A 23,347-nucleotide genomic window follows, 5' to 3' on the forward strand; every position below is an offset into this window, starting at 1 on the left:
CTGTAACCTCCTCCAGCCCTACAACCCTCCCTATCTCTGTAACCTCCTCCAGCCCTACAACCCTCCCTATCTCTGTAACCTCCTCCAGCCCTACAACCCTCCCTATCTCTGTAACCTCCTCCAGCCCCACAACCCTCCCTATCTCTGTAACCTCCTCCAGCCCTACAACCCTCCCTATCTCTGTAACCTCCTCCAGCCCTACAACCCTCCCTATCTCTGTAACCTCCTCCAGCCCTACAACCCTCCCTATCTCTGTAACCTCCTCCAGCCCTACAACCCTCCCTATCTCTGTAATCTCCTCCAGCCCCACAACCCTTCCTATCTCTGTAATCTCCTCCAGCCCTACAACCCTCCCTATCTCTGTAATCTCCTCCAGCCCTACAACCCTCCCTATCTCTGTAACCTCCTCCAGCCCCACAACCCTCCCTATCTCTGTAATCTCCTCCAGCCCCACAACCCTCCGAGATCTCTGTGCTCCTCCAATTCTGGTCTCTTGCATCCCCTGATTTTAATAGCTCCACCATTAGCAGCTGTGCCTTCAGACCCAAGCTCTGGAATTACCTCCCTGCCCCTCTCCTTTAAGACATTCCCCCCTCCATGCCATGTATGGGTTGTACAAGCCCATAAACCCCTCCTGCCGTACAGGACCATCGTCACCCTGTCAGACTGTTAATCAGCCTGCAAATTCTTCCTCAGCTTCATACTGCTCTCCGAGGGAAAAGTGAGAAGACAGGAACAGAATAATTTAAGAAATGCATGGCAAAGGTAATGACAGATGGAATTAAAGGGCAAATGGTCACCAGGGTACAAAGATGGTTTAAGAGCAGAGAGTAAAGGGTTATTGTAAAACTAATTGAAAGATGTGGTGAACCACAGGATTCCATGTTTAGGGGTCACTTTAATTTGCTCAACACATAAATAATGTGGACTCAGTATACAAAATTATGATGGGCATAGATAGGGTAGATAGGAAGAAACTTTTTCCCTTAGCGGAGGGGTCAATAACCAGGGGCATAGATTTAAGGTAAGGGATAGGAGGTTTGGAGAGGATTTGAGGAAAAAGTTTTTCACCCAGAGGGTGGTTAGAATCTGGAACGCACTGCCTGAAGAGGTGGTAGAGGCAGGAACCCTCACAACATTTAAGAAGTATTTAGATGAGCACTTGAAACGCCATAGCATACAAGGCTACGGGCCAAGTGCTGGAAAATGGGATTAGAATAGTTAGGTGCTTGATGGCCGGCACAGACACGATGGGCTGAAGGGCCTGTTTCTGTGCTGTATAACTCTATGACTCAAGAATTCATGGAACATAATTGAAATTTACCTCTGGCAAATTGGGGAGATGATAGATTGTGACAAATATTGTAAAGAATGTGAAAGGACATGGGGAGGTCCTGAGGAGGAGCAGGTCACTGAACAAAAATGTGAAATCATACAATAAATTTTAAGAAATCTGCACAAACCTTAAATATCCGATTTTAAATGGAGTATAGGAACAGAGGAATCTTAGAGTGCAGATACACAGGCAATTAACATGCATTTAGAAATGGCCAATGCAAAGGTAAATGGTTTTATTTAGAGAAAGAAGAATAAAGGAGAAAGGAGGTAAAACCAAAGGACGCGGCCAGCACACAAAGTGGGTGAATACAGAACCAATCTACAGAAAGAAATTTCAGTGAGCAAGTGGTTAATCTGTGGAACAAAGTCGCTAGGGAGACAGTAAAAGCGGAGACTCATTGGAGTTTTGGTTAGTGTGAAAGGCTGTTGTAGGTTGCAACTGGACATTGACAGGATGCAGAGCTGGGCTGAGAAGTGGCAGATGGAGTTCAACCTGGAAAAGTGTGAAGTGATTCATTTTGGAAGGTCGAATTTGAATGCAGAATACAGGCTTAAAGACAGGATTCTTGGTAGTGTGGAGGAACAGAGGGATCTTGGGGTCCATGTCCATAGATCGCTCAAAGTTGTCACCCAAGTTGACAGGGTTGTTAAGAAGGCGTATGGTGTGTTGGCTTTCATTGACAGGGGGATTGAGTTTAAGAGCCACGAGGTTATGCTGGAGCTCTATAAGGCACTGGTTCGACCACACTTGGAATATTTTGTTCAGTTCTGGTCGCCTTACTATAGGAAGGATGTGGAAGCTTTAGAGAGGGTGCAGAGGAGATTTACCAGGATGCTGCCTGGACTGGAGGGCATGTCCTACGAAGAAAGATTGAGGGAGCTAGGGCTTTTCTCATTGGAGCGAAGAAGGATGAGAGGTGACTTGATAGAGGGGTACAAGATGATGAGAGGCATAGATAGAGTGGATAACCAGAGACTTTTTCCCAGGGTGGAAAGGGCTATCACCAGGGGGCATAATTTTAAGGTGATTGGAGGAAGGTTTCGAGGAGATGTCAGAGGTAGGTTCTTTACACAGAGAGTGGTGGGTGCGTGGAATGCGCTGCCAGTGGTGGTAGTAGAAGCAGATACATTAGGGACATTTAAGCGACTTTTGGATAGGTACATGGATGATAGTAGAATGAAGGGTAGGTAGTTAGTTTGATCTTAGAGTAGGTTAAAGGTTCGGCACAACATCGTGGCCGAAGGGCCTGTACTGTGCGGTACTGTTCTATGTTCTATGTTCAAATACAAATGAGATTGATTTCATTCAAAAATTAACATTTTAGGATGGAGTATATGAGTAATTTGGGACACGTGTGGTGAGTGCAGCGTGCTCGGGAGGAACAGGCAAGTTTGGATCTCTGGTTCCCAAAGCTCTCCTCGACTGGGGGTTTTCCTTGATAGCGACTGATCACTGTGATTGGTCACAAACTCCATTATCATTGTATTATGTGACTGCCCAATGGTAGAGGATGAATTGGATGGATCCTGATCTTCTTTTGAGCAATTCCCATACTTCTAAGACGTATGCTTGGTAGAAGGATTAGAGGGGACATGAGGAAAATTTTTTTCACCCAGATAGTGGTGGGTGTCTGAATTCACTGCCAGGAACAGTGGTGGAGGCAGAAACCCTCAACTCATTGAAAAGGTACCTGGACCTGCACCTGAAGTGCTGTAACCTGCAAGGCTACGGACCAGGTGCTGGAAGTTGGGATTAGATTGGGCGGCTAGTTTTTTTGGCCAGCGCAGACATGATGGGCTGAATGGCCTCCTTCTGTGCCGTAATTTTTCTATGGTTCTATGTTATGCAGGCCCCCACCTGCCAAGAATGAGGCACACATTATTTCGCTACATGAACATTAAAACTTAAAATTGCTGCTGGGAAGAAAAGAGGGCCTGTCTTAAGGAATTGCAAGACCCCTCACCGGGAAGGCCTTTTTTGCATACTAGCAGACTTTGTTGGAACAAAGGACCCAGTTCCTGCTTCTCCAATATATAGAAGACCTGGTCAGACTAGTTTAGTCCCATGACTAACTGGCGGTTGGACGTTTTTGAATTTGAACTTGCCACAGTTTTATAAAACTCAGTAAGCTGTTTGCTCCTGGACTGAGAACATCTCTCTCCTGTCTGCTGTCATCTCTTTCTCACGGAACTGAAGACACATTAACCCCAAGAGAGAAACGTCTCCTACAGTGAACAAGGTTTAAAAAGAATACTGGGCCCAAACGAAAAGCAAGACTACTTACAAAAGCAATACAGTGAGCTCGAAGCACAGTAAACAAGAAATTCTTCTGATATTGCCTCAAACCTCTCTACTTTATTTTTCTTCTGCTCTTTTCTGTCCCTATTTGCATGTGTGTATCGCGTGTGCATGCGAGCATGGGAGCGTTGTATATCCGTAGGGGTTAACCATATTAGAGTTTAAGTTTAAATTTTAATAAATTTCACTTTTCTTCTTTAAACCTAAGAAAGCCTGTTTATGCTAATTTCTTTGCTTTATAATTGGAAAATGGTGAACAAGGATTCACCAAGAGGGAGCTCAAAACACAGTGTGTTTAAAAACATAAACCCTATTGCAATAAGACCAGGTGAAGACTAAAAGGGACGCCTCGATTCCTTTCTCACCTGGTCGTAACAGGTAATATACAAGACTTCAGTCCAGCCACACTTGCAGTATTGTGTAGTGTGTTCTGTGTTATAGGAAGGATGGGAAAGCAATGGAAAGTTTCTGTAGATTCATTAGAATGTTATCAGGAATGATGGGGTATGGTTATGAAGAATGACTTGAGAAGTTAGTGCTTTTTTCAGTGGAGTTGAGAAGGTTAAGGGGTGACCTTGTTGAGGTCTCCAAGTTGGTGAAGGTTAATGATGAGATGAAGAAACAGAACAGATTTAGGACAACCATAAAAATAATTTAAAAGATGCTCAGAGTGTGGAATCCTTCCTCACAAACCACTGTTGAAGCAGAACCCACACATTCTTTTAAAAAGGGAACTGGACAGTTTCTTGAAAAAGAGAAATATTAAAGGGTATGGGGAGTGAGGAGAGTGGAATAAAAACACTGCAGCAAACATGATGGGCTGGATAGGCTGTTTCTGTGCTGGAACATTCTATGATACATGGGCCCAGTCCTGCACGGACTCTCCTTTTACTCTTAAGTGCTTGTAAAAGCCTTCATGTTGAATGTCAGACACCCTTCAAACACCCCCTTACCCTCTGTAAGCCCCATTTCTAGTTCTCCTCCATACCTTTGTACTACTGAGGGAGAATTGCACCATCGGAGGGTCAGAATTGAGACAGTGCTGCACTGTCGGAGAGTGAGTACTGAGGGAGTGCTGCACTGTCGGAGGGTCAGTACCGAGGGAGCGCTGCATGTTGGAGAGGGTCAGTACTGGGGGATTGCTGCACTATTGGAGGGGCAGTACTGATGGAATATTGCACTGTAAGAGGGACAGTACTGAGGGAGAGCTGCTCTGTCAGAAGTGCTGTCTTTTGATGTAATGTTAAACCAAGGCCCCATCTGCCCAATTGGTGCATGTAAAGGCTCCCATGACACATTTTTGAATAAGAGTAGGGAGATTCTCCCCAGTGTCCTGGTCAATGTTTATACTTCAACCAACATCACAAAAACAGATGATCTGGTCATTATGACATTGCTATTTGTGGGAGCTTGCGGTGCATAAATTGGCTGCCACAGTTTCTACATTACAACAGTGACGACACTTCAGAGTGTGTACACGGCCCATAGGAATGTAGGAACAGCAGGAGGCCATTCAGCCTCTCAATCCTGCTCTGCCATCTAATTAGATCACAGCTGATCTGTATGTTAACTCCATCTACCCACCTTGGTTCCTTAGCCCTAAATACCCTTACCAACAAAAAGCTATCAATCTCAGTTTTGAAACTTTTAATTGACCCCCAATCTCAACAGCTTTTTGGGGGAGAGAGTTCCAGATTTCCATTAACCTTTGTGTGAAGAAGTACTTCCTGACATCACCCCTGAATGGCCTGGCTCTAATTTTAAGGTTATGCCCCCTTGTTCTGGACTCCTTCCACCAGAGGAAATAGTTTATCTCTTTTAATCATCTTAAACACCACAATTAGGTCACCCCATAATCTTCTATACTTAAGGGAATACAAATCTAGTCTATGAAACATGTCCTCATAATCTAACCTTTTTAGCCCTGGGATCATTCTGGTGAATCTGCACTGCACCCATCCAAGGGCAGTATATCCTTCCTGAGGTGTGGTGTCCAGAACTGATCACAGTGTTTCAGACGGGTTCTAACCACAGCCTTTTGTTATGAAAACCCTACTTGCCAAATGGGAAATATTAATTTCATCGGTTGGAACTTTGCCTGAGACTTTTACTGGAAATTCTTACAAATAACTTTGAAAAAGAAAAGTTGGCAGCCAAGATGGCCACTTCAATTTACATATGAAACATCAACAGAGTAGCCTGGAGACAACATGACTGACTCAACCTAGCCAGAACAATGGGGTACTCTCTGATTAAATAACCTGAAATGGCCTTATCAATGCAGTCGTCAGAGGCCATCAATACCCATTGACTTTGAAAGAGCCAACACCCCCCACCAAGTGTGACTGGACAGCCTAAGAGGCAAAACCTTGAAGCTCAGAGAAAATTCCAGAAGGATCTCATTAAAACACAAAGAGGTTTGGTAATGTCATGTGACTGCTTGGGCAGCTCGGAGGAGGTTGTAAGCTTTGGTACTTAGACAGCAGAGCACAGTAACTATAAGCCATCAAGGGAACAGCTCTCTCTCTCTTTCTCCAGTAAAGATCCAGAGAAGCCTCGGCTGCAACTGATAAAGCCTCAAGCCTACAGACCAGCACAGCCAACAACTAGGGGACAAGGATCAAACCCCCTCTTCTGCCTGCCGGAGCCTGAGAAGCAAGCCCGCAACTGTGCTCGTGGCCCAACGAGGACTTCAGGGCTACTATTTCAACTAAGGACTCTGGGACTGATAAACTGTATTTAAATTCCATTTATTCTGGACTCTACTTCAACTACTCAACTGTTTGCTCTCTGTAATCTATTTGTATATGTGTGTATGTGTGTAACTCTCGTGTGAATGTGTGTATGGATGCGGAGTGTATTTTTATTAATTTTAACCGGTTTAGAGTGATAAGGATAATAAACTTACATCTTTCTTGTTTAAACTCAAGAAAACCTGTCTGATTGGTTCTTTGGAAATTATATTAGAGGAGCAGGAGCAAACACTCACTGCGGTGGTAAATTCAATCACTGTGTAAAAAGGATAAACCCTTTTGTGGTCAAACCAGAGAGCGGGCAAAAGGGGGAACCTGAGACCCCTTCCTTACCTGGCTGTAACATTTCTTTAACTACAGAGGTACAGGAGTAGGCCATTCAGCCCCTCGGGCCTGTGATCATACAGCAACATAACTACCCCATCTTCATATTCCAGCCTCTTTGAGATAAAGGCCAACATTCCAATAGGTTTTTTTTACATAGAGTTACCTTGAATGTACCGCACAGAAACAGGCCATTCAGCCCAACTGGTCCATGCTGGTGTTTATGTTCCACACAAGCCACCTCCCACCCTATTTCATCTCCCTATCAACATATCCTTTTAAATTATTTTTGTGCCTGTCCACTAGTTTTGTGAGATTTATGTACTTGGATCCCTAAATCTCTGTGCTCCTCCACAGTTCCAAGCTTCTTATCATTTAGAAAATACTCTGATCTATCTTTCTTAGGTGGATGACCTCATCTACGACCCCTCAGCATGGTTCATACACAAAAAAGAAAGACTTACACTTGTATAGCGCCTTTCATGACAAAGGAACATCCCAAAGTGTTTTACAGCCAATTAAGCACTTTTGAAGTGTACTCACTGTTGTAATGTAGGAAACGCAGCAGTCAATTTGTGCACAGCAAGATCCCACAAATAACAATGTGATAATGACTGGATAATCTGTTTTGATGATGTCGATTGAGAGATAAATATTAGCCAGTACATTGGGGATAACTCCCTTGGTCTTCTTCAAAATAGTGGCCATGGATCCTTTACATCCACCTGAGAGGGGATTGGTTTAAACATCTCACCCAAAAGTCAGCACGTCCTCAGTATTGCACTGGAGTAGCAGCCTAGACTTTTGTGCTCAAATCCTGGAAGGGAACGTAGACCCGCAACTTTCTGACTCTGAGCTGGGAGTGTTACCCACTGAACCACAGCTGACTTTCAACATTAATGCTGCCCTTTTGGTTTTGAAATAAACATTTCCATGACATGAATATAGAATTGATTTCTATAAGTTACAACTTGCAAACTTAACATGTGTTAATAAATTCAAATACCGCATTGCTATGCATGTTTAATAAGGACCTGATTTTATAACATTACTCTGCTGTTTGCTGACTCTACATTCTAATAAATAAGTAATAGATTGAGAAAGAAATATTCAGTTTGGGTCAAGCATGTCGATATAAATAGCTCCTTTACAAATCTTTGTACCACAACCTGTTTAATCATTCATTCAGTAACACAACAAACTCTAGCTCTAGGTAAAAGTCATCGAATTTCTAAACAAAATCTGGGTGAGCTTTAAATCAGAGTCATTTTTTTTGTCTTGGGCCTTCAGAACTGAGCTGGGATTGAGAATCTGAGTGGGAGTGAAGGGAAAACTGTGTCTGTCAGAATCCTTGCTTTCTAGCAGCTGTGGGTTGATGTGGAGCTGATCCTAATTGTAGCTGCATGTTGGCAGGCAAACATTCTAGAACTTTCTCTCTCATAGGCAGAGTGTTAATAATTAAAGAGGAACAGAAAGTGTTGCTCACAGTCAGTGTGGTCACCTCAAGATCATTGGCAGAGGAAGGCCTTTGAGTCTTAAAGTGACAATGTGACCTGTTCAAATTCCACACTTCAAGAAGTGCAGCACAGGATCACTATCTCTCAGTGCCTCACAGAAAGCAGTCTCTTCACCTGCCGACCCATCAATGCTTCTTGTGAGTAGCAGTTTTACTCATGGGGATGTCGTAGGTGAGAAGTGTGATTACTGTTAGCGATGTTTCTGGCTGCAGACTGCACTGCAACAGGTGGGAATGAAAGAATGAAAGTAGACAGCCCGTGGAAAAGATTCAATATCTTGTGTTCACATGCATCCTCTTATTACCTCACACCCCTCCAATCATTACACAGGGAGGTTCTCATCTTACTGGAACGTTCCAGGCCAGCACTTGACTCCTGCAGGAAGGACCAAGGCTAAACATTCATGGTAAAAGTGTGTCAGCAGAAATTCTGGACAACAGGTCCTAGAGATTCTGTTGGAGGGCTTTTGGGGTTTGGATGTGGGACAGGACACAGCTTTCACTTGATGTCATGTATCCCTGGTCAGCATCAACACCACACCCAATCAGTGTGGGCAGAGGTGAGGCGGGAGGTGGCAATTTGCTGTGCCACTTCACCACACCATAATTTGCCACGGGGATGAGTGGAAATGGAATTGACTCAAAAGTCTGCTGCTTTTGTTGGAGCGATCGATTCACAGAGAGGCTGTTCCCCACACTATCACCAGGGCTGACATCACAGGTCCCAGAACCTGGGGTCCACCTGTCCTTACGTTCCTCCCAGTCTAGGTATGGCACTTCCATTCTGAGAGTTAACAGGGGTGTGGGAAGGAAGGAACTCTCCAGAATGTAGCAAGAGGAAGACTCGTGGGGGGAGGTTTGCATGGCTTAGAAACTGGTTCCTCATTACTTCTGGGTTCAAAGGGAGTGAGGAACAGTGAGTTGAGTATTTCTTTCTCCTGGCTGTGAGAGGTCTATATGAGATGAGTTTGTACAGTGACATCTCAGTTTTGATTGGTCAGCGGCTTACAACACAAAACCCACCCAGCAATAATTGGTCTTAAAGACAAAACTGTTGGAAACATATTTTGCAAAATCGAGCACAAATGGTAACTCTCCTTCCACTGATTTTTAAAATTATACCTAGCAAAGCAAGTCAATCCTGATATCTATTCCTGCAGGCACAAAGCTCCACATCAAAGCCCACAAGGGGAGAGTTTGCCCGGAACTTAGTATCTCACACACACAGAACACACAGGACAACTTGGGAAGGCAAGAAGTATCAGATTGGTGTAGAGAGGCAATGATTGGGGACAGTGTAGAGGGGGCTTTACTCTGTATCTAACCCCATGCTGTACCTGTCCTGGGAGTGTTGGATGGGGACAGTGTAGAGGGAGCTTGAGTCTGTGAGGTTGGCTGCAAAGTGGGCAATAGCAAATTGTGCGCCTGTTAAACAACCCATCCAACTGAAGTCATAGAAACTGAAATTAGGTGTGGTGTAAATGAGCACCGAATTGCTATTGCCAGGTTACACCCCAGCTCCCCACCAATTTCACCCTCTGTGGAAGGCAGCAATAGTTTTTAATTAATGACAGACAAGGTTATATTGGAGATGTATGTTGAGATGAGTATGTGGTCCTTTTTATTATTAGAGTTACAGCACTGAAACAGGCCCTTCGGCCCACCGAGTCCATGCCGACCATCAACCACTCATCTATACCAACCCTACACTAATTCCATATTCCCTACCACATCCTCACTTGTCCCTATATTTCCCTACCACCTACCTATACTAGGGGCAATTTATAATGGCCAATTTACCCATCAACCTGCAAGTCTTTGGCTTGTGGGAAGAAACCGGAGCACCCGGAGGAAACCCACGCGGTCACAGGGAGAACTTGCAAACTCCACACAGGCAGGACCCAGAATTGAACCCGGGTCGCTGGAGCTGTGAGGCTGCGGTGCTAACCACTGCGCCACTGTGCCGAAACCTGTTGTTAGCACAGCCAGGGCTCCTGGGAAAGTGCTCAGCCACAGAAAGATTTCTGTTTCTCTGTGTGTTCATAGGAACAGGAGGAGGCCATTCAACCTGTTTAGCCAGCTCCGCCATTTAATTTGATCATGGCTGATCATCTACCTCAGTACCACTTTCCTGTGCTATCCACATATCCCTTGATATCATTAGTATCTAGATATCTATCAATTTCTGTCTTGAACATGCTCAATGATTGAGCTTCCACAGCCCTCTGGGGTAGAGAATTCCAAAGATTCACCACCAAGATGAGTGAAGAAATTCCTCCTCCTCTCAGTCTCAAATGACCTGCCCCTATTCTGAGAGTGTGTCCCCTGGTTCTAGACTCACCAGTCAGAGGAAACATCCTATTCACATCTACCTTGTCACGCCCTGTAAGTATTTTGTAAGTTTCAATGAGATCACTGCTCATTCTTCAAAACTCTAGAGAATACAGGCCCAGTTTCCTCACTCTCTCCTCATAAGACAATCCCACCATCCCAGGGATTAGTCTGGTGAACCTCCGCTGCACTCCTTCTATGGCAAGTATATCCTTCCTTAGATAAGGAAACCAGTGGCGCAGTGGTTAGCACCGCAGCCTCACAGCTCCAGTGACCCGGGTTCAATTCTGGGTACTGCCTGTGTGGAGTTTGCAAGTTCTCCCAGCGTGGGTTTTCTCCGGGGTGCTCCGGTTTCCTCCGACAAGCCAAAAGACCTGCAGGTTGGGAGGTAAATTGGCCATTATAAATTGCCCCTAGTATAGGTAGGTGGTAGGGAAATATAGGGACAGGTGGGGATGTGGTAGGAATATGGGATTAGTGTAGGATTAGTATAAATGGGTGGTTGATGGTCGGCGCAGACTCGGTGGGCCGAAGGGCCTGTTTCAGTGCTGTATCTCTAAACTAAACTAAACAAAACTATACACAATACTCCAGGTGCGGTCTCACCACGGCTTTATACAATTGCAGAAAGACTTCTTTACTCCTGTACTCAAAACCCCTTGTGATGAAGGCCAACATACCATTTGCCTTCTTAATTGCTTGCTGCATCTGCATGGTAGCTTTTAGTGACTCATGAACAAGGACGCCCAGGTCTCTTTGGACATCAACACTTTCCAACCTCTCACCATTTAAGAAATACTCTCTCTGTTTTTTCTACCAAAGTGGATCACTTCACACTTATTCACATTATATTCCATCTGCCATGTTCCTGTCCATTCACTTAGCCTGTCCTAGTCCCCTTGAAGCCTCCTTGCATCCTCCTCACAATTTACATTCCCACCTAGTTTTGTGTCATCAGCAAATTTGGATATATTACCTTTGGTCCCCACATCCAATTCATTTGTATAGATTGTGAACAGCTGTGGCCCAGCATTGATCTTTGCGGGACCCCACTAGTAACAGCCTGTCATTCTGAAAATGACCCGTTTATTCCTTCTCTCTGTTTTCTGTCTGTTAACCAGTATATTCCCCCCAATCCCATGTGCTCTAATATTTTTTACTAACCTCCTGTGTGGGACCTTATCAAAAGCCTTCTGAAAATCCAAATACACCACATCCTTTATCTATGCTACAAGTAACATCCTCAAAAAACTCCAACAAATTTGTCAAACATGATTTCCTTTTTATAAATCCATGTTGACTCTGCCCATTCATATCATTATTTTCAAAGTGTCCAGTTATCACATCCTTTAAAATAGATTCTAACATTTTCCCTACTACTGACATCAAACTAACAGGTTGTCATTCCCTGTTATCTCTCTCCCTCTTTTCTTAAATAGTGGGTTACATTTGCTACTTTCCAGTCTGGAGGAACCTTTCCAGAATCTATCGAATTTTGAAAGATAACCACCAAGCATCCACTATCTCTATAGCCACCTCCTTCAACACTCTGGGATGTAGCTCATCCGGTCCCGGGGATTTATCAACCTTCAATCCAGTTAGTTTTTTGAGTACTACCTCTTTATTAATACTAATTACTTTCAGTTCCTCATTTTCACAAGTCCCTTTGTTCCCTAGTATTTCTGTGAGATTTTCTGTATCTTCCTCCATGAAGACAGTCACAAAGTAATTGTTTAGTTTCTCTTCCATTTCCCTATTCTCCATTAAAAACTCTCCTGTAATGGAACCACATTTGTCCTTGCTAATCTTTTCCTTTTCACATACCTAAAGAAGTTTTTACAGTCTGCGTTTATGTTTCTTGCAAGCTTGTATTCATATTCTCTTTTCCCTTTCTTTATCAGTTTCTTGGTCATCCTTTGCTGTATTCTAAATTGCTCCCAATCTTCAGGTTTACCAATTTTTCTGGCAACTTTATAAGCTACTTCCTTTGATCTAATGCAATCTGTAACTTCTTTTGTTAGCCACAGTTGATTCATCTTTCCTGTTGTGTCTTAGACGAATGTATATTTGTTGCAGTCCATGTAATACTTCTTTAAATAGTAGCCATTGCCTGTCTACAGTCAAATCTTTAAGTGTATTTTCCAAATCCACCACAGCCAACTTGCCCATCATACCTTCATAGTTTCCTTTGTTCAGATTTAAGACCCTAGTTACAGAATGAACTATATCTCTTTCAAACTTAATGTAGCTTTCTAGGTTTAGTACTCTGTCGTTACTGATAATTAGAATTTATAGCACAGAAACAGGCCATTCGGCCCAGCTGGTCCATGCCGGTGTTTATGCTCCACACAAGCCTCCCCCACCGTTGTTCCCTCATCCTATTGCATATCCTTCTATTCCTTTCTCCCTCATGCATTTATCCAGTTTCCCCTTAAATGCATCTACACTATTCACCTCAACCACTCCCTGTGGTAGTGAGTTCCACATTCTCACCACTCTCTGGGTAAAGAAGTTCCTCCTGAATTCCTGATTGCATTTACTATGGACTATTTTAGATTTAATTCCCCTAGTTCTGCACTCCCCAACATGTGGAAACATCTTTCCTACGTCTATTCCATTAAAACTCTCATAATTTTAAAGTTCAATATTGGTTCACCCTATAATCTTCACTTTTCTCGAGTAAATAGCCCCAGATAAGATTAAATCTCTGTTAAGACTCAGCAGTCTCTTGGATGAAGTGGAGTTAGGTTTATTGACAATCCCTGGGGTAGTTGAGGGTTTCCAGCTCATTTATTGACAGCCCATGAGGGCCTTGGTGGTAAATTTACAGAAACCAGCCTGACCTGTACAACTGGTTCTTCACTAGGCCCTGCCACCCTCAGTAAGTCACACACACCTAAGTTACGTCACTAAGACAGGTCATAGGCCCAGCCCTCAATGGGTTGTGCGAAGGGACAATAGAGATCATTATGGATTCTGGCTGCAAGAGAACCATCCCACTGAGAAATGAAGAACTTAAAATAGAAAGAGGAAGAAAAGGCAGCAGTTTTGCTCCAATCCTCTCTCTGAAGTATTGCACTGCACTCCACATGCAATTATGTTTGAAATGCAGTGACTATTGTTATTAGGTAAATGCTGCATCTATATTGTACACAATGAGATTCCACAAACAGCAACGAGATGAACAATCAGTTAGTATGCCCTATTTTATGGTTTTGGTTAAGGGAGGAATGCTATCCAAGGCACCCGGACAACTCCCAGTTCTTCTGTCAATAGCGCAGTGGAAATTTTAACGTCCTGGTACAAGTCCAAGTGACCTCAGTTTAACATCTCATTCAAAGCTGGGCAACTCTGACACAGCAGCACTCCCTCACTGGCACTACAATGTCAACCCAAATGGATCTCAAGACCACAGTCTTGTGACCCAGATATGACATGAAACCAACTGAACCAAACTGACAGAGTAATAGAGAATGGGCTTTACCTCAAGGGGTTAGATTACAAAGAGGATGAAGTTCAGTTGTACAATGTTCTGGTCCCATCTGGAGTAACTGTGTTCAGCTCTGGGGGCTGCACCACAGGGACGATATGTTTGTGTTATACATAAATGATTTGGAGGAAAGTATAGGTGGTCTGATTAGCAAGTTTGCAGACGACACTAAGATTGGTGGAGTAGCAGATAGTGAAGGGGACTGTCAGAGAATACAGCAGAATATAAATAGATTGGAGAGTTGGGCAGAAAAATGGCAGATGGAGTTCAATCAGGGCAAATGCGAGGTGATGCATTTTGGAAGATCCAATTCAAGAGTGAATTATACAGTAAATGGAAAAGTCCTGGGGAAAATTGATGTACAGAGAGACTTGGGTGTTCAGGTCCATTGTTCCTGAAGGTGGCAACACAGGTCAATAGAGTGGTCAAGAAGGCATACGGCATGCTTTCCTTCATCGGACGGGGTATTGAGTACAAGGGTTGGCAGGTCATGTTACAGTTGTATAAGACTTTGGTTCGGCCACATTTGGAATACTGCGTGCAGTTCTGGTCGCCACATTACCAAAAGGATGTAGATACTTTGGAGAGGGTGCAGAGGAGGTTCACCAGGATGTTGCCTGGTATGGAGGGCGCTAGCTATGAAGAGAGGTTGAGTAGATTAGGATTATTTTCATTAGAAAGACGGAGGTTGAGGGGGGACCTGATTGAGGTGTACAAAATCATGAAAAGAAAAAATGGAATAGTGTAGGTCAGATGGTTTCACAGGTCGGCGCAACATCGAGGGCCGAAGGGCCTGTACTGCGCTGTAATGTTCTTAAAAAATAGGTATAGACAGGGTGGATAGCAAGAGGCTTTTTCCCAGAGTGGGGGATTCAATTATTAGGGGTCACGAGTTCAAAGTGAGAGGGGAAAAGTTTAGGGGGGATATGCGTGGAAAGTTCTTTAGGCAGAGGGTGGTGGGTGCCTGGAACGCGTTGCCAGCGGAAGTGGTAGATGCGGGCACGATAGCGTCTTTTAAGATGTATCTAGACAGATACATGAATGAGCAGGAAGCAAAGAGATACAGACCCTTAGAAAATAGGCGATATACCGGCCTTTGGGAAAGTGCAGTACAGACTCACCAGAATGATACCAGGAGTTAAAGGACTAAATTGTGAGGACAGGTTGCACAGGCGAGGCTTGTATTCCCTTGACCATAAGAGTTGAAGGGTGATATTATTGTGGTGTTTAAGATGATTAAAAGATTTGATAGGGTAGATTAAAAGAAACTATTTCCTCTGGTGGGAGAATCAAAAATAATGGGACATGACCTTAAAATTCGTGCCAGGCTGTTCAGGGTGATGTCAGGAAGCACTTCTTCACACAGAGGATCGTAGAAATCTGGAACTCTCTCCCTTGAAAAGATTGTGGATTCTTGGGGTCGATTGGATTTTTCAAGAGTGAGATAGATTTTTTGGGGTAAGGGCATTAAGGCATAAAGAGCCAAGGTGGGTAAGTAGGGTTGAGGTACAGATTGGTACAATCTAATTGAATGGTGGAGAAGGCTCGATGGGTTGAATGGCTGCCTCCCAGCCCTTTGTAAAATCCAAGTGACTGACAGATGCAAGCATTAGAGAGAAGGAAGGCCAATGAATGCTTAATGACAAGTAAGACAAAGTAGGAAAAAGACAGAAAAATAGAAAAAATTGCTGGAGTGTGGGTTATTGATCTGTTTGTTCTGCTGCTGTTGCTGCATAAAAGAAAAGAGCTTTACTCTGTATCTAACCCGTTTTTTTTTTAATATAGGTGGCCTTTATTCCCCAGGCCCCTTTATATAAATTTTAAATAAATAACTTTATTAAAATTGAATAAATAAAACAAAAACTCAAGTGAAAGTAGCATTTTCGACATCGATGATGCACTCCAGCCCCTGCGGTGCCCACCGGTCGCGGAAGACCTCAAGTGAACCGGCGGACACCGCATGCTCCTTCTCCAGGGACACCCGGGCGCAAATGTAACCGCGGAAGAGGGGCAGGTAATCAGGGTGGATGGACCCCCCCCCCGCCCCCTTGACTGCCCACAGCCTGGACTGTGAATTTCCACCCTGGCCAGGCCCAGGAGCAGACCGACGAGGAGATTCTCCTCCCGGCCCACCTCCCTCCGCACCGGGTGCCCAAAGATCAGGAGCGTGGGCTGAAGTGCAGCCAAAACATGAGGAGCAGCCCCTTTAAATACTCGAACAGGAGTTCGACCTCGACCTGCAACCTCGCACACTCCATATATACATGGAATACGGACTCGCCCAGGCCACAGAAAGTACAGCTGGCATGGAGTCTGTGAACCTGCTTAAAAGTCTATTGCACGGGACTGCCCTGTGCAGCACCCTCCACCCCAGGTCCCAGTAGTAAAGGGGGAGGACTCCCACGTAGAGAGACCTCCACCGGGGTTTCCCCTTGCCGCCAGATGGCAACATGGACCGCCAGGGCGTGTCTGGCCGGCTGACAAGAGCGAGGAAGTAGAGTATGCGCAGGGGTTTGGAATGGCACGGAGGGCACTTCTGAGATGTGGCTCAGGTTGTGCGGGACCGGCTCCTGAGGAGGGTGTTGGGGCCTGAGTTCCAGCTGAGCAGGGTCAGCTCGGCCTGGAGCACTCCGCTCTCCTGAGCCCCCTTGTCAACCGCAGTGAGGGACGTCCCGAGGACATTGGCTACTCTTCCATCTGTCGGTCAGTCCCCGGAGACAGCTACCTAGACATCTGAGGCACTCTCCTCCGCCGGCGGGGAAGCACCCTAACTGGAGGCGACCATGTTCCAGACTCTGAATAGATCCCGGTAAAAGACAGGCAACTCCCTCAGAGAGGCACAGCTAACGTTCTCCACCGGGAGCTGCGTGTCATCTTGGAGGCAGCGCCCTTGGCAGAAAAAATACGTCGCCAGCGCACACCAGCTGGGAGGACGCTCGACATACAGGTACCTCTGCAGGGTCCGAAGGCGGAGAGTCGCAGCCTGGGTGTTGACGCACACCAGCGACTGGCCGCCCTCCTCAATCGGGATACTCAGGACCGTGGCAGAGACCCAGTGTTTCCTTTGCCCCAGAAGAAATCGACGAGCTTCTTCTGGATCTTGGTGGCAAATACAGGGGGCGGGGCCAAAGTGACAACCGGTACCACAGCATGGAGGCCACCTGTTGGTTTATGACCAGCGCTGGGCCCCTGCAGGAAAGCACTTGGAGCAGTCCTGTCCAGCGCGCTAGCCAAGTGGTGACTTTTGCCTCCAACTCCTGTCTGTTTGCTGGCCAGGCATCCTCAGCGGGGTTGAGCTGAACTCCCAGATAGAGGAGGTGCGTGGTGCTCCACGCAAAAGGTGTCAACTCCTCCGGCAGGGAGTCCACCCACCACTGACCCATCAGGAGTCTGGCACATTTCTCCCAATTGATCCTCGCAGAGGACACGGCAGAAAAGGTCTGCTGGCACTAGGGCATACTCCGCAAGTCAATGGGATCTGTGACCGCGAGGAGCACGTCATCGGCTTAAGCAGAGAGGACAAACCGCATGCCCGGTCCGCGCAGAGCCAATCCCGTCAACCTCCTGCAAAGCAGGTACAGGAACGGCTCCATGCAGATGGTATACAATTGGCTGGACATGGGGTATCCCTGACGCACTCCTCTCCCAAAGCGAAGGGGTGCCGTCAAAGACCCGTTAACTTTAACCAGACACTCTGTGGCGGTGTATAAAAGTTGGACCCGGGCCGCATTTTGTGGCCCGAGTCCGAAAGCACGCAGAGTCTCGAAAAGATATTCAGGAACAACGTGCCGTAGTAGGTACGGACCAAAAGGCCCAATCCCTCCGGATCAGTGATGGAGGATCCGTCGTCAGCCAGCAGCTTGATGAGCTGCTTACGGACCCCCCGCCACTTTTCTAGCGAGTAGAAGAAGGGTGAGACGCAGTCCAAATCTTCCAGGATCTGGATCCGCAACCTCACATATGCGCCTCAGGACCCTTTGAGCTGCAGGTGCACTCTTCTTCTCTTTGTACGCCTGCCACCGGGCCGGGTCCACGACGGCATGACCGAGGCGGGACTCCAAGTCAAGCACCTCCCTCTCTAGGCGCCCAATCTCGGCTTCCTGCCTCTTGGTCGACCCCTCCGCGTACTCCTGATAGAAGACACGGATGTGAGTCTTGCCCACATCCCACCATAGCCTCAAGGAGGTGAAGCCCCCCTGCTTCCTTCTCCAGTCAGTGCAGAATCGACAGAATGAGTCCCGGAATCGTTCGTCCTCCAGCACCGGTTGTTAAATTGCCAGTACGCGGACCCCGCTCGCATGCGGAGTGGAGTGAACTCCGCCCACACCAGGTGGTCCGAGCACGGCACCAGCCGCATAGAGGCCGCCAAGACACGGGAGACGTACGCCTGCGAAATGTAGAGGCAGTCGATTCGGGACTCTCCTCTTCCAGACCTCCAGGAGAAGGCGCTGGAGTCGAGATGGAGATTCCACCAGACGTCCACCAAGTCGAGGGAGCTGATCTCAACGTCTCCACAGACACTTGGCCTCGCTGGGGACCGGAGCGATCCCTCACCTCAAGGGTATATTAAAATCCCCCCCGAGGATGATTCACTCGCCGCTATTGATAGAGCTCAAGAAAATGGACACTCTTTAAAGAAGCGCGCTTGCAACGCGCCGGGCCTGGGCGCGTACACCTTCACAAAGTGGAACCGCACACTACCCAGGGGAACGGCGAGGTGAATCAAGCAGCCTGGCACAAGCTCCTTGACCCCCAAGATCTCCGGCTGAAAAGTCGGGGCCAACAAGATAGCCACCCCACTAGAAATAGGGGTGAGGTGACTCGTGTAGACTCCACCCTGCCACTCCAGGAGCCAGGTGGCTTCGTCTCCCGGAACGGTGTGGGTTTCCTGCAGAAAGCTCACCGCTTATCTCCCTTCCCTGAGGACTGAGAGATTGTGAAATCTGCGGTGAGACCCCCTGCTGCCGTTGATGTTGAGGCTGGCTATGGTTATCTTCCAGTCAAAGGTACTTAGAAACCCATCACCAACACCTCACTGTGAGGAGTGAGCGGAAGTGCACCTGGCCTTCCACTCCCCCAACAACCCATTGAGGAACACTTTAAACCGGCACCTCTCAACCAGTTTCACGCCCACGCGCTTCCCGTCTCCTTGAGGGTGGCATGGACGGACTGGATGATCAGCGCCAAACTCAACCACTGGCCAAGGGCCAGCTGAATCCTATTGTGGCAACCCCTGCTTCCACGAGGAGGTCCCAGAGTTCTGCCGTGGGGATGAGAGGAGACACGTTGGGAGGCACGAGGGAGTCCACCGCCTCACTGGTGATAGATTTAAGGTCGTCCTCCGTGCCTCACATCAAGTCCCCACCCACCTCTGGGTCGTCACCGCCAGCGGCTGACACACTGTGGGACGGACGTCTCGTCTCTGTCACAATCTCACCCCCAGGACCGATGGCAGAGGAGTCCTCTCTGAGTTCCTCTGTAGAACTGGAGCCTATGGGCACCAACGGTTCAGGACCCCCTTCCACCTCTGTCCCCAGTTCAATGAGCGGCCCAGGAGAGACGGTAATTCCTGACTCCGGAAATCCAGCCAGAGTCAGGACTGGAGGCGGAGAGAGGAGGCCATCTCCTGCCCTGCCAGCGCCCACAAGCCCAACAGACTGGGCAGCATTTTCAACCATAACTGTGTTGGGTATGTCCTGGTTGGGAGTGGATTTTGGCTGGGAGGGCCAACCCTTCAGGGCCTCACCCTCCCCTCCACTCAGGGCACCCCACCCAGTGGCACATGGGAAGGCTTCTCCAAGAGCGTCCCCAGGCTCCCCCACCACAAGCTGGGCTCCACTCGATCCCTCAGGATGGGCCACATGTACAGGGGTCTCCCGCTCCCCTCCAACCTGAGGGGTAGGGAGCTCCTGCCCAGGCTTTACAGCCTTGATGTTGGTGGTGGTAGGGAGAACCTGGGGACTTGAATCAGGAGACGGCTCCCCTCCAGCCGATGGGCCCTGCACCTCAGGGCTCTGTGTTACCTATGTGAAGGGGTGCCTTTTCCTCTTTTTCCCACTAGGGTGTGGAGGCTTAGAGACCTCCATGTCATCAGAGGCCTCCGCCTCCACATCCTGATTTTGCTTGGTTACCCTGGGACTGAGCCCAGCCCTGGGGCAGGTCTGTTCCTGGGATCAGGTCTTGGGCTGAGCTCAGGCTCGGGTTGTGCCACATTATCCAGTGGACGTGAAAAGCACTGCCTCCAGAACCGACTGAGCAGTGCCTGTTGGAGGTGTAGGGGGGGTGGGAGGAGGTGCAGCGCTGCCACCCTGGGCCGCCAGAGTGGAGTTCTTTCGAACATGCCCCATCCCCTTGCAGGCATGACACCGTGTCACGTCCGAGGTCCAGAAGACAAGGTAGGCCGTGCCCTGGAACTGAACAGCAAAATGTCCTTCCATGACATCCTCCCACGTCAGCTGCATGAATAGCTGGCGGTGGAAGGAGTAGACATGTCAGAGGCTATTCTTCCGAAGACTGAGCAGGACTGGGGTGATCCCCGAACTCACCTCCCCCTGATGATGCAGGTGGTGGAGGAGGAGCCCATTGGAAATAAAGGGCAGGACGTTCAATAGAATCACACGCTATGCAGTGGCCTCCAGAGGCTCCACTGGCAGGAAAGGTCCACCCAAGGTGAGCCCCCTGCTCAGGGCCAGGGACATCTCCCACTCAGTCTTCAGGAAAAACACTGCCTTCCCGTACATCTTTGAGGCTGCAACAATGGCTGAGGGGCCGACAACCTCGACCATCACCTTATCGCAAGCCTCAGTAATCGTGGTTGGCTGGGTGTAACACTACACCCCATGCTTTGGTGTCAAGGTTTTAAATGGTGATGGGGATATAGGGATGGCTGCAGCAGAATAGGAAGGCCCCAGCACCGGATAGGACTGTGAAACCATGGGGTAGAAGAGTCACACCCACCATTGAATAAAATAGGGTTTGAGAGAGAGAAAAAAATAAAAAAACATTGTCCCACAAATACTTTGCTGGAGGGTTCCAGTGAATGGTTGTGGGGGAGGGGGGACGATGACTTCACCTGGGACAACTGTAAACTGCCCAGGCACACTCTGCTTCCGGTGTTGTGGGAAAGCAGAAAAGAGAAAGTCTCCTCACCTGGGCAGCTCCAGCTATCCCAGGCTAGCTCGTTGGGGTGGGGAGGGAGCTCCTATTCAATGCTGTTAAACACAGGGGCTCCCTGTTCAAACAAAACTTCCCCACCCAAGGTCTTCAGGTCTCTTCTTTCCCCCTCCCCACAACAATCAATGAAAGGGCTTCAAAAAGCCAAACTCACAAGAGCTGCCAGTTCCTTTGACCTCCTGTTTTCCTCTTTTGTAGATAGGGATAAATGGAAAAACCCTCGTTAAAGTCTCAGTCTTCCTCTCACATCAGTCACACAGCCTCCAGCTTCCAACTTCCAGTCCACAATCAGCAGTCAGCTGAAACTCGTTGTGCATCCAGCAGTCAGTATTGCCAATCAGGCAGCAGCCAACCCCAGTTTTTTTTTTCTCTTCACTCTGTATCTAACCCTGTTTTTTTTTTTAGGTGGCCTTTATACCCCAGGCCCCTTTTATATAATCTATGTCGAGGGGGCCTTTATTCCTCAGGCCCCATTTATATACATAATTTTAAAATAACTTTATTAAAACCAGATAAATAAACAAAACTCAAATTAAAATGCCATTCTCGGCGTTGACGATGCACTCCAGTCCTTTTTTTTTTCTTTTTTTCTTTTTTTTTCTTCTTTTTTTTAGGGAGCTTTACTCTGTATCTAACCCCGTGCTGTACCTGTCCTGGGAGTGTTTAATGAGGACAGTGTAGAGGGAGCTTTACTCTGTATTTAACCCCCGTTTTTTTTTTTTTTCTTCTCAAGGTGGCCTTTATACCACAAGCCCCTTTTATATTTTTCACATCGAGGGGGCCTTTATTCCTCAGGCCCCCTTTATGTACATATTTACAGTTTTAAAATAACTTTATTAAAACCAGATAAATAAACAAAAAACTCAAATTAAAATGCCATTCTCGGCGTTGACGATGCACTCCAGTCCCTGCGGTGCCCACCGGTCGCGGAAGGCCTCAAGTGTAGCGGCGGACACCGCATGCTCCTTCTCCAGGGACACCCGGGCGCGAACGTAACCGCGGAAGAGGGGCAGGCAATCGGGGAGGACGTAACTCCCGATGGCCCGCAACCTGGACCTGTGAATTGCCACCTTGGCCAGGCCCAGGAGCAGACTGACGAGGAGATCCTCCTCCCTGCCCAAGCCCCTCCGCACCGGGTGCCCAAAGATCAGGAGCGTGGGACTGAAGTGCAACCAGAATTTGAGGAGCAGCCCCTTCAGATACTCAAAGAGGGGCTGCAACCTCGCACACTCTGTATAAACGTAGAACACGGACTCGCCCAGGCCGCAGAACGTACAGGTGGCCTGGGTGTCCGTGAACCTACTTAAAAGTCTATTGCACTGGACTGCTCTGTGCAGCACCCTCCACCCCAGGTCCCCGATGTAAAGGGGGAAGACTCCCGCGTAGAGAGACCTCCATTGGGGTTTCCCCTCGCCCCCAGATGGCAACGCGGACCGCCAGGGTGTGTCCGGCCGGTTGACGAGGGCGAGGAAGTGGAGAGTGTGCAGGAGCAGCCCGTACAGGAAACCCCTCCGCGCCGATTGGAATGGCACGGAGGGCATTTCCGAGAGGTGGCTCGGGTTGTGCGGGACCGGCTCCCGAGGAGGGTTTCGGAGCCTGGATCCGATGAGCAGTTCGCTCTGCACTCCCGAGCCCCCTCGCCACCCGCAGTGAGGGGCGTCCCGGGGGTTTCGGCTACTCCTCCGCCTGCCGGAATGTCCCCGGAGGCGGCCGCCCGGACAGCCGAGGCGCTCTCCTCCGCCAGCGGGGGAGCGCCCTGACTGGAGGCGACCATGTTCCAGACTCGGAATAGATCCCGGTAAAAGACAGGCAACTGCCTCAGAGAGGCGCGGGAGCTGCGTGTTGTCTTGAAGGCAGTGACATTGGCGTAAAAAATACGTCGCCAGCGCATCTAATCCCATGCTGTACCTGCCCTGGGAGTGTTTGATGGGGACAGTGTAGAGGGAGCTTTAATCTGTATCTCACCCAATGCTATACCTGTCCTGGGAGTGTGGAGGCAGCAGTGGAGGCGAGAGTTTAAAGTGGAGGATAATTTTGGAGAGGGAAAGTGGGCTTTGTTGTAGCGGTGCTGGCAGAGGCAGTCATAGAGTTATACAGCACAGAAATAGGCCCTGCGGCCCATC

General features: G+C 47.8%; 1 protein-coding gene across 5 annotated transcripts in view; it reads left to right on the top strand.

Moving 5' to 3' along the window:
- Positions 1-23,347, top strand: part of LOC137348259 (growth factor receptor-bound protein 7-like) — a 197,306-nt gene that overhangs the window by 37,297 nt on the left and 136,662 nt on the right. The window contains exon 1 of one of the 5 annotated variants that reach the window (XM_068013685.1): positions 8,229-8,368. The exons of 3 other annotated variants lie outside the window; for them this stretch is intronic. Coding sequence is in view for 1 of the 2 variants with exons in the window: in XM_068013682.1 (XP_067869783.1) it covers positions 8,428-8,458 (31 nt within the window). In the remaining variant the exon portion in view is untranslated. One more of the 5 variants, XM_068013682.1, reaches the window with a different exon arrangement.

This window comes from Heterodontus francisci, chromosome 33 (genome assembly GCF_036365525.1).
Source record: "Heterodontus francisci isolate sHetFra1 chromosome 33, sHetFra1.hap1, whole genome shotgun sequence".
In the NCBI taxonomy this organism is placed as follows: Eukaryota; Metazoa; Chordata; class Chondrichthyes; order Heterodontiformes; family Heterodontidae; genus Heterodontus; species Heterodontus francisci.